Source organism: Limulus polyphemus, unplaced genomic scaffold (assembly GCF_000517525.1).
Source record: "Limulus polyphemus unplaced genomic scaffold, Limulus_polyphemus-2.1.2 Scaffold6124, whole genome shotgun sequence".
NCBI classification, from domain to species: Eukaryota; Metazoa; Arthropoda; class Merostomata; order Xiphosura; family Limulidae; genus Limulus; species Limulus polyphemus.
In genome coordinates, this window is record NW_013671734.1 from 40,416 (window position 1) to 49,777 (window position 9,362).

The window sequence follows — 9,362 nt, forward strand, 5'->3', positions numbered from 1 at the left end:
AACCAGTTTTTTAAGTGTCATATTAGAATGATCTGTTCGGACCGCCAGTTTTTAAGCATCACATTAAAATGACCCGTCAGGACAGCCAGTTTTTATGCATTATATTAGAATGACCTGTCCGGACTGTCAGTTTTTAAGCGTCATATTAGAACGGCATTTCCGAACTACCAGTTTTTAAGCGTCTTATTAGTCATGCTAGTTTTTAAGACTATATTAGAAAGATTTTTTCCAAACGCACCACCCTGACTCTAGAGCATAATAAAATAAAGGACCTTTATATTTGATCATCTGCAGATATAGAACGGTGAAAAAAATTAGCATATTAAAACGCTAGGGAGGTTTCTTTAAAACGTTTTTCAAAAGATGATTATTCGTATTTAATTTTCTTTGCTCTGAGAAACCTGTATGTGTACACGTATCATTACTGACGTGTGTTTGAACCTTGTGTAAACAAACCGAACTATGAAAAAAAACTCTTTACGGCTTCACATTTAAAGCTGGAAGATTATATTCAATTAAAAAGGAACGTGGATTGAAATATGCTGCGTTTATTTATTTAGCTTAGTGTTATTTAGTTTTCAACGATTTGATGTTTATTCCGTATAAAGCTCTTGAAAAAAGTGTCTGTTTAATTCTACATTTATCAAATCGAGTGTCAGACTAGTTATAGTGCAAAACAAGTGTGACAAGTATTCGTAGCCATACAAAAAGAGACACTTTAAAATGGTGTGCTTGTTTAACATATAATTTTTTCCCTCTCTCCATTGATATTCAAGCTCCTGATAAATGTATATTTAAAACTAACAAACATATCAAAAAAGGTTTGGAGAGAAAGAAAACCTTTACTGAACGAACATTTCTAAACTTTAAACTAAAACTTTCTCTTCTAATAAGCAGGACAATGCATAAAACGTTTTATGTCTACGGTTTGCACACAAAACGTCTTCTGGCAAACAAAACCATTAAACTTGCTTTTAGCGGCAAAACTAGGAGAATTCATGGAACATCAAATCTTGCTTGCTTCTCAGCTACTGGTAAACGTTAGGGAAAATAATGTATTCGTTTGTGTGTATGTTTGCTTTTAGGGTATTTTTATCGTTCAGTATTATATAGCGTAGAATGTTTTACTAATCCAGATCCCTAATAATTATTATAGTATTTTTCGAACCCTATGTGAAATAGCTACAATTTTTTCTAGAGCACGTCCCAAACCTTCTACCTATAAAACTTGCTATAGGCCACTAATATTTGGCCCTAACTTTTCTTAAAACCAATCAACAACTCAGAAAAACTGCAATAAGTGTAGTAAAATTTACCGATTGTACGCGTAAGAGTGAATAAAAATGTGAAATAAAGGAATCTTAAACCATAATGTCTACTGAAAAAGGAACCAGTATCAAACCAGAAAAGCGTGTAAATGCATGACAGTTTTACTGGTACTTTAGACTTGTCTTTAAATAGATATATTTTATCATAACAAAATCTTCAAAGATAATAAACAAATCATTTTGAAGATAAAAAATGTGTTCCTTTTATAGATTCTTTAAAACAAAACAGAATTATTCGAGAACAAAGTTTAATGTGCAGTGTTTCTGTTTAGTTATTAATCATGTGTTGGACAATGACCATTGATATTAAGTTCTGTTGTTACTGGCGTAAATTGTGATGAGTTAACAAAAGTTAGGTAAATTAGTTTTTACTTATTTACATAAGCCATTTTGTATGGGGTTAACCATTTCACTTGATATATAAAGTACACACAACTCAAAGCTATTTGTTGGTCGTTTCTGACCCCTACAGACTCGGCAAATACAAGTAGAACGACAGTTGCACGAGGTTCACGTGAACGTTGCCAAGAAACTGGAGGAAGCTGAGCAGCAAGTCGGGGAACTACAAAGTGGTAAGTACAGACGACCATTTCCGGTGCGGAAGTAATGACAATATAGTCATTGCAGCGGAGTTGTTTCAGTTTGATATTATTGTTTCTAAAGGTAGAGTGTAAATAAACCACAGATCAGCAGTTCTTTACTTTCAGCTTTTAAATAGAGAACTGTATCTGCTTCAGGAAGTAATCTTAAATGTTTACAGTATTCTTGTCGGATGGTTCAAAGAGAATTTGATAAGACCCCCTTTAAAGTGAAAAAACAAAAGTAAACCTAAAAAGATAATATTTTTAATAGTTAAAACAAGAAACGCGTTAAACTATATGGCGTTGTATTTAGTCTATTAAACTCTAAAACATAATGGACTATTTTAATACTACTTTCTCTTAAGAACGCTGCTAATTAGGACTGGTTTGCAGTAAGGAATTGTCGTCATTTTCAGGTGCAAATATTTCCCAAATCTCGGTCATAATCTATGAGTTAATATACTTCCATAAGTTTCTATATGAGTTAATATACTTCCATAAGTTTCTATTCAAAATCAGCAAAAATATTTAATATTTTTGGCAAAATGCTTAGATGGGCCCTTACTCTAATGTCGTAATGACCATTTCTGCATTACTCTCACTGTGTATTTATTGTCAGTTATCTTGTGCACTCGATGGTGTTGTTAGATTTTTGGAATTTTTTTCTCTTCTAATTTTCAACCACAACATTTATTAACGAAGTAAGAATTTGGATGATTTAAATATGTAGCGAGTAAAATATTCTAGAAATTCACTCGGTGATGAAAGAATTAATTGAAATTTTCCCATCCAATTTTTTTTTAACGAAGCCCAATATCATTCTTATGAAATTTGATTGTTGATGCGAAGCAGTTAATGTTTCGTTGACTAATCTCTCCTCGCCCCTTTTACTGGGCTTAAGCTCAAAACTTCCACTTGAATAACTCCTATCATCACATCTTTTTAACCAAAAATAGTTTCTTTATTGCCATTAATATACAACAAGGCTTCGCTTGATCCACTTCTAACGGTTCTTCCTTCATTTTCTAGTTTTTATCATTTTACATAACGTGTTTGCAAAATTTTAAAACTTTGGATAAGTTACCAGCTTCTATGATACTTAGCTTAATTTTGCAGCCAACAAATGTTTCTATGTTTACGTGAAAAGCTTAAATTAATTACATAAAGCTTCCTTAAAACAGTTTTTTTTTAAGTAGAGTCGTTATTATTATTATTATGCGTTAATTGTAGGCCGAAAAAAATAAATAAAATACGCCTTCCAATTGCTCAGCAGTAAGTGTGAAGGCTTATAATGCTAAAAATCGAATTTTGATACCCATGGTGGTACAGCTTAGATAGCCCATTGTGTAACTTTGTGCTTAACTACAAACAAACGAACCTGAAGAAAGACGTATACAGGATCTTCAATAAAGGTTATTCATGTCATGTACAACATGTGTCATCTGCGTTTAATTGGTACATTTTTCTGTAATTTTTTTACAGTTTTAGATAAATTATAACACAAATATAAGTTTTTGTAGCTCAATACAGTGTCATACTTTCACAAGACTCAAACGAATTGGATCTGATTATCAGCTAACATTTTAATTTTTTTTTCCGGATTTCAGTTTTAGATTAGACTAGGAATGGTTTATTGTTAGTTACTTGGTATTATTCTGTTGAGGAGAAGTAAACGAAATACACACAAAGGTTCTTCGACTTGAATCTAAAAGTGTTTTTGAAATATCTCTTAACTAATATATTTGAAGTCAGTCAATCAAGAAGGTTTATAAAACAAGGAGTATCATGTTCGATTCAATGTAATAAAGTTATACATATATAGGTTGTTGATTTTCTGGCCTGATTAGAGAAGTGTATAAGAAGCTTGAAGTTATAATTTATAAGTTTCGAAACATTACACACTTTATGCAAATTAAGAAAACATGACTGCGGTAGAGGTAAAAAAAAACAGTAACAGCTTCTATATCATACTACAGTAACTTTTATTAGACCACTTTATACAGAGTATTATGGCGAGGAGGGGAACTCAACGATGTGTTTGTTTGCACTTTCGATATTCGGATGAAAATTGAAATACGAATTGAACGTAACTTCGTCTAGTATTGCAAATTGACTTCTACGTGAAAGATGGCGCTGCAGACATTAAAGCTCACTCGTTTTTCACTCTAATATTGTTTTTGTTAAAAATCATGATGTGGATTTCCCTCGAAATTGGCACAAATATTTTCCACAATGTCATCTAAGGAATGGTTACAATGTACAGATAGACTTACACTTTTTAAATATTTCTTTTCTTTTAAAAAAGTCTTCCAGTGGGTCAGCGATAAGTTACAACGCTAGAAACCGGGGTTCGATTTTCCCTTTGGGATAGAATGCACTTAGACTATCGTGCAGCTTTGCAATAAGAAAAGAAGAAAATATTTGTTTTTTAAAAGTCAAGAAAGATCGTTTTCAAACTTTACACAATTTCACATCAACTTCACGCATTTGCGACTCTGTTTTTATTGTTAGTTTTCATTGTAATCTATCCTCCAAACTAAAGATGAATTGGCATAAAATTGGCACGCACCGTACTATTAACCAGCTTCTGCGGTAAACCGTTCTTCCTAATTTATTAACCGTTTTCTTTTTCGTGTAAAATAATCCCAAGAACCTCATATAAATGAAAAGATTATATTTATATTACTATTATGATTATATTACATTTTGTTTTTGCTAAATTAATATAACCAAACTCATTTATACAGCACTAAACATAATTTTAACCTACAGTTATTGAAAACCGTTTGTTTATACAGCTTAAAGATTTTATCAGCTAGAATTTTTTTTACTGTCATATAACCATTTTATAATGCAATCAGTTTACTTGAGGACAAAACTACGCAATAGGCTATCTGCGCTTTTATAGGAGACTATAATGCAATTAAAATGATAAAAGAGTAACACCGCTATCACTTAATGTCTCAATAGTCTTAGGAAGAAATTATTAGCGATGACAAAAAACAAGTAAACGAAAGACTTCGTTAAAATTAATGAAATTCGACTCTCAAATCAGGACTTCATCTTCACCCAATGCCTTGGCCTAGCTCGACGTTATTGATGGGAAGTGTAATGTCCGGAAACCAGACTAAAGCAGCTGAGGGTTACGTAGGCCTATGAAGGCCTTGAGACGAGAATATTTTGACTACCTTCCCACCAGTCCAACCCTATTAATGTTACGTAAATAAAAATTATGCATAATCATAACACAAATAAAAAAACATGTTTCCGTTAATTTCGTGTGATATTATGGCGGGATATGGGGGAGTTATGGGCCTTTAGTTCTTGATTTGTAGGGGCCTCAAAAATTACTGCAATCGGCTTTTTCACGAGTTGGAACTGTGTATGCTCCTAGATGCTAAAAGTGTTAATTTTCTAAATCCTACAAGCGTTCCTTTCAGTTGGATCAGGCGGGAGCTCCTTAACCAAATGCTCCTGACTGCCCCTATTTCATGTACATCATGTAACAAAATAAGTAGACCGAAACAAGCTCAGAATTTTTCATATCAGAAGGGTTTTACCCACTTATCAATGTTAAATGCAGATACTAAGTACTAATTTCAGATGCTTTAACCCTAGAATTACAGGAGTCCCATAGGCGTTTCAAACACATTTTTTCTAAACTACTTATGCACAAAATTGCTTGTTGGTTTATGACTTTGTTGGTTACAGGATGCCCAATAATATACGACTCACAAAATACAACAACATTGTAGTTAGTCCCAATTGATTACTGCCATCTGTATTTTTCATATAAAATGAATGATTTCGCACAATTTTTTAGTCATTTCTTCATACCGAGTGTAGTAACCAGTAAAAACATAAAATCATCCAATTTGATACAATATGTAGTCCTCGCAGTAGTGAACGATATAAAAACAAGTCGGTAATTTGAGCGTTGCTATAGTGAACTATATCAGTTTAGTTTTAGGTATTTACTGACATTGCGCGCGTCTAAAGTTATGAAATCAGAAAGTTGATATTAATCTTGACACATTTTTAAAAACTTCACTCAACTTTATAACCTCTTGAAGTTACAGAAATAAAAATGTCATCATTTTACTCTTACTAATACATTAACTACGTTTTTTATAACTTAAATAGAGCTCAGGATGTATATTACGTTTGACTTAAACACGTCTGTGAATGTTCAGAATATCACGAAAACAATTCTGATGTTGGAGTGACGAGGCAGTCTAAACGTCTATTGTGTGTTTATACGATTGTATGTTAATGTTCAATCGAATTTATTGCAATCAGAAATTAATATTGTTAATCATGATTTGGGATCGATAATATTTTGCTTCTGCTTTTTTTTTCTTCCTTAAAAGCCTTGGAACTAGCCAAGTCCGAGTTCTTACATTTGAAGTCCAAATACGATGTCAACCCTAACACTAGGTAAGTCTTTTAAACGGACTTTTTTAGAAAGTGTACTTATATCAACACATTTTGAGTTTGTATGTGAAGTATTTTAAATTAATTAAACATAGGGGATGAACCAGAGGAGTAAGAGGCGTTAGCTCCCTTCCCTCCTAAACCTACGCCTTGTGGGAGGCAGGTTAGCACATGGTAATAATTTTGATATTTACACACAATATACGCCTGCATCTAACCATATACATTTTGAGAATTGCTCCATTTGAAAGCTATAAATAACACATTTACTGGAAGTCATATAATTTGATAACACCTCATGTAATTACAGGTACATTGGGCTTCCCCCGCTTGTGATTATTTACGTTGTGATTATTTCAGTTTCACCATTTTATAGAAAGAATATTTTTGTTAAAAGCTGATTAATATGTTTGTGGGTGATCGTAAAAGGATCTAAATATAATTCATTATAATAAGTTAGGATTTATTCTAGATTGTTCGGCGACAAATGAACAAAATAACTGACATTGAAGCAGAGTAATTATTGAATATACGTGAGTGTTAAGCTTTAAAACCACCTTTTTTTGAGAAGTTTTTCATATTGTAGGATTGAGAGAAGAATCAACAGAATACGAAACGAAATGAGAAGTAATTTATAAAAAAAACCTTCTGATGAATATCTGAAGAGTTATGGTGTGTAGAGATCTGTACCAGAATTGATTTTAACTTGTTTTTCTTATTGTTCTTAAATAAGTAGGATTTACTAGTTTAATGAACACTTAAAAAAGAACAGAATTGACTTTTTTCTCTTTCTTGCGGGTCAACATGTGTTTGAAAGACCCTTCAACCATTATTTTGCATTTTTCCCCCGTGTAATCAGCGATATCGATAAAGACAAATACAACATAAATGCCAAGTTCCTGCTCTGCTCTCCTGTCTTATGCCCCCCCTCCCCAAATAGCCCTTTGTGTAGCTCTATGCTTAACAACAGACAAACAAATCTTATGTCTTATATAAATGTCAAGTCTTACTTTCGTCTCTCTAGTCTTATATCTTAGGGGTATGTCACGTTTTTGCTCCATTCTTATACCTTACGTATATGTCACATGTTTGATCCATTTTTATATCTTACCTATATGTCACATGTTTGATCCATTCTTATATCTTACCTATATGTCACATGTTTGATCCATTTTTATATCTTACCTATATGTCACATGTTTGATTCAGCCTTACTTCTGACGTGTATGTCACATGTTTGATCCATTCTTATACCTTACGTATATGTCACATGTTTGATCCATTCTTATACCTTACGTATATGTCACATGTTTGATCCATTTTTATATCTTGCGTATATGTCACACGTTTGATCCATTCTTATATCTTACCTATATGTCACATGTTTGATCCATTTTTATATCTTATCTATATGTCACATGTTTGATTCAGCCTTACTTCTGACGTGTATGTCACATGTTTGATTCAGCCTTACTTCTGACGTGTATGTCACATGTACAAGCTGTAAATCTTATGCGTTTACTTGACCAACTTGATCCAAGTTCTGGGTGCGTTCATTTGAAACCCAAGTGAAAATCTGTACAAGCTGTAAATCTTATATGTTTACTTGATCAATTTGATCCAAGTTCTGGGGGCGTTCATTTGAAACCTAAGTGAAAATCTGTAAAAGCTGAAATTATATATATTTATACTACAAGGGATTAGCATAAATCGATACCCGAGAGGACATTGTTTTAGTTAGGCAGACGGTAGGATGAACGGATCAATAAGTGAACCGACATGAAAGGTTCAACAACGTATGAGTGATAACGAAATCTGCATTTAGCAAAAGCACAATACACCATTCAGGCAGCGTATATCATATACAATAGTGTACACACACCTACATGTGTGTGGCATTAATCCGATGGGAATTACTTTTATTCCGGTTTATATGAGAGTCCAATCAGAACTGTCTGTTGTTAACTGATCCGTAACTTCATGTAGAAAGGGAGTGTATATGTGTGTGTGTGTGTGAGAGGGGGGGGGGTAGGCTCCATTCCCGTTGTCGGATCTTATAAACAGAAAACACCAGCGCTGACTGACTGAGTGGGTAATCAAGCGCGTCCGCGACAAGGTTAATATTATCTTATACACACATTTTGGAACTGGCTAGATGTTGTCTGTTCTGGACATTTTCTGGCAGCACATTTAGGATTTGTTCATTCAAAGAACAAAATTACCTAGAAAGTCATGTTAAGTCATATTCCAAGTGTCTGGCTTTGTTTATATACGCAACGCTGAGGTGAAAACCGAAAATGGTGTTATGTTTTGTAAATGTGGCCACACCTTCGGGATTTAACAGAATGAAATAGAATACCAGTTATAATTCAATTTCAATAGCAAATATTAGCAAAAGAGAGAGAGAGATAGTCGTTATTATTACACAGAGCAGAGTTATTATGGGAAAAACGTGTGTGTTAAGTTTTAAAACTAATTTTTTTAGAAGTTTTTCATATTGTACTGTTGTAGAGTTGAGAGAGAGAAATAACCAGTATACAAAACGAAATGAGAAGAAACTTATAAAAAAACCTTCTTATGAACATCTAAAGGGTTATGGTGTAGAGGTCTGTACCAGAAAGAATTTTACAGAGACCACACTATCAATATAAACATATGACGTTAGTTGTTTCATGACCTTAATAAGTGTTTTATTGAAAATTATATATATATGTGTGTGTGTGTGTGTGTGCGCGCGCGCGCGCACGCGTATTCTTACTGTGAAAACGACGATAAAACTAATCAAGATCAGAGTAAGTTGGTTCTGATTTTCACAATAAACGTCTTCGATGTATACCTTTCAACGAGAACACGCATACAAATCTTTATAACGTTTAACAGGTAGCTAGTTGAATAAGTTGGTGGATCAACAGACAGATTATGAAGTGTAATTATTAACTTTTATGCTATTTTATGTACAGGGTGCCTGAAATTTCTTACCCTGGTTTTTTAAAAATTTCTGTTAACATAATTTCATAAT

At 33.1% G+C, this 9,362-nt stretch overlaps 1 protein-coding gene across 2 annotated transcripts in view; it reads left to right on the forward strand.

The window, feature by feature from the left end:
- Positions 1-9,362, forward strand: part of LOC106473379 (protein CASP-like) — a 31,828-nt gene that overhangs the window by 17,930 nt on the left and 4,536 nt on the right. For both annotated transcript variants that reach the window (XM_022401827.1, XM_022401826.1), the window contains exons 3-4: positions 1,801-1,900; positions 6,280-6,346. In XM_022401827.1, the coding sequence (XP_022257535.1) occupies positions 1,801-1,900; positions 6,280-6,346 (167 nt within the window). The remainder of the gene's footprint in view (positions 1-1,800; positions 1,901-6,279; positions 6,347-9,362) is intronic.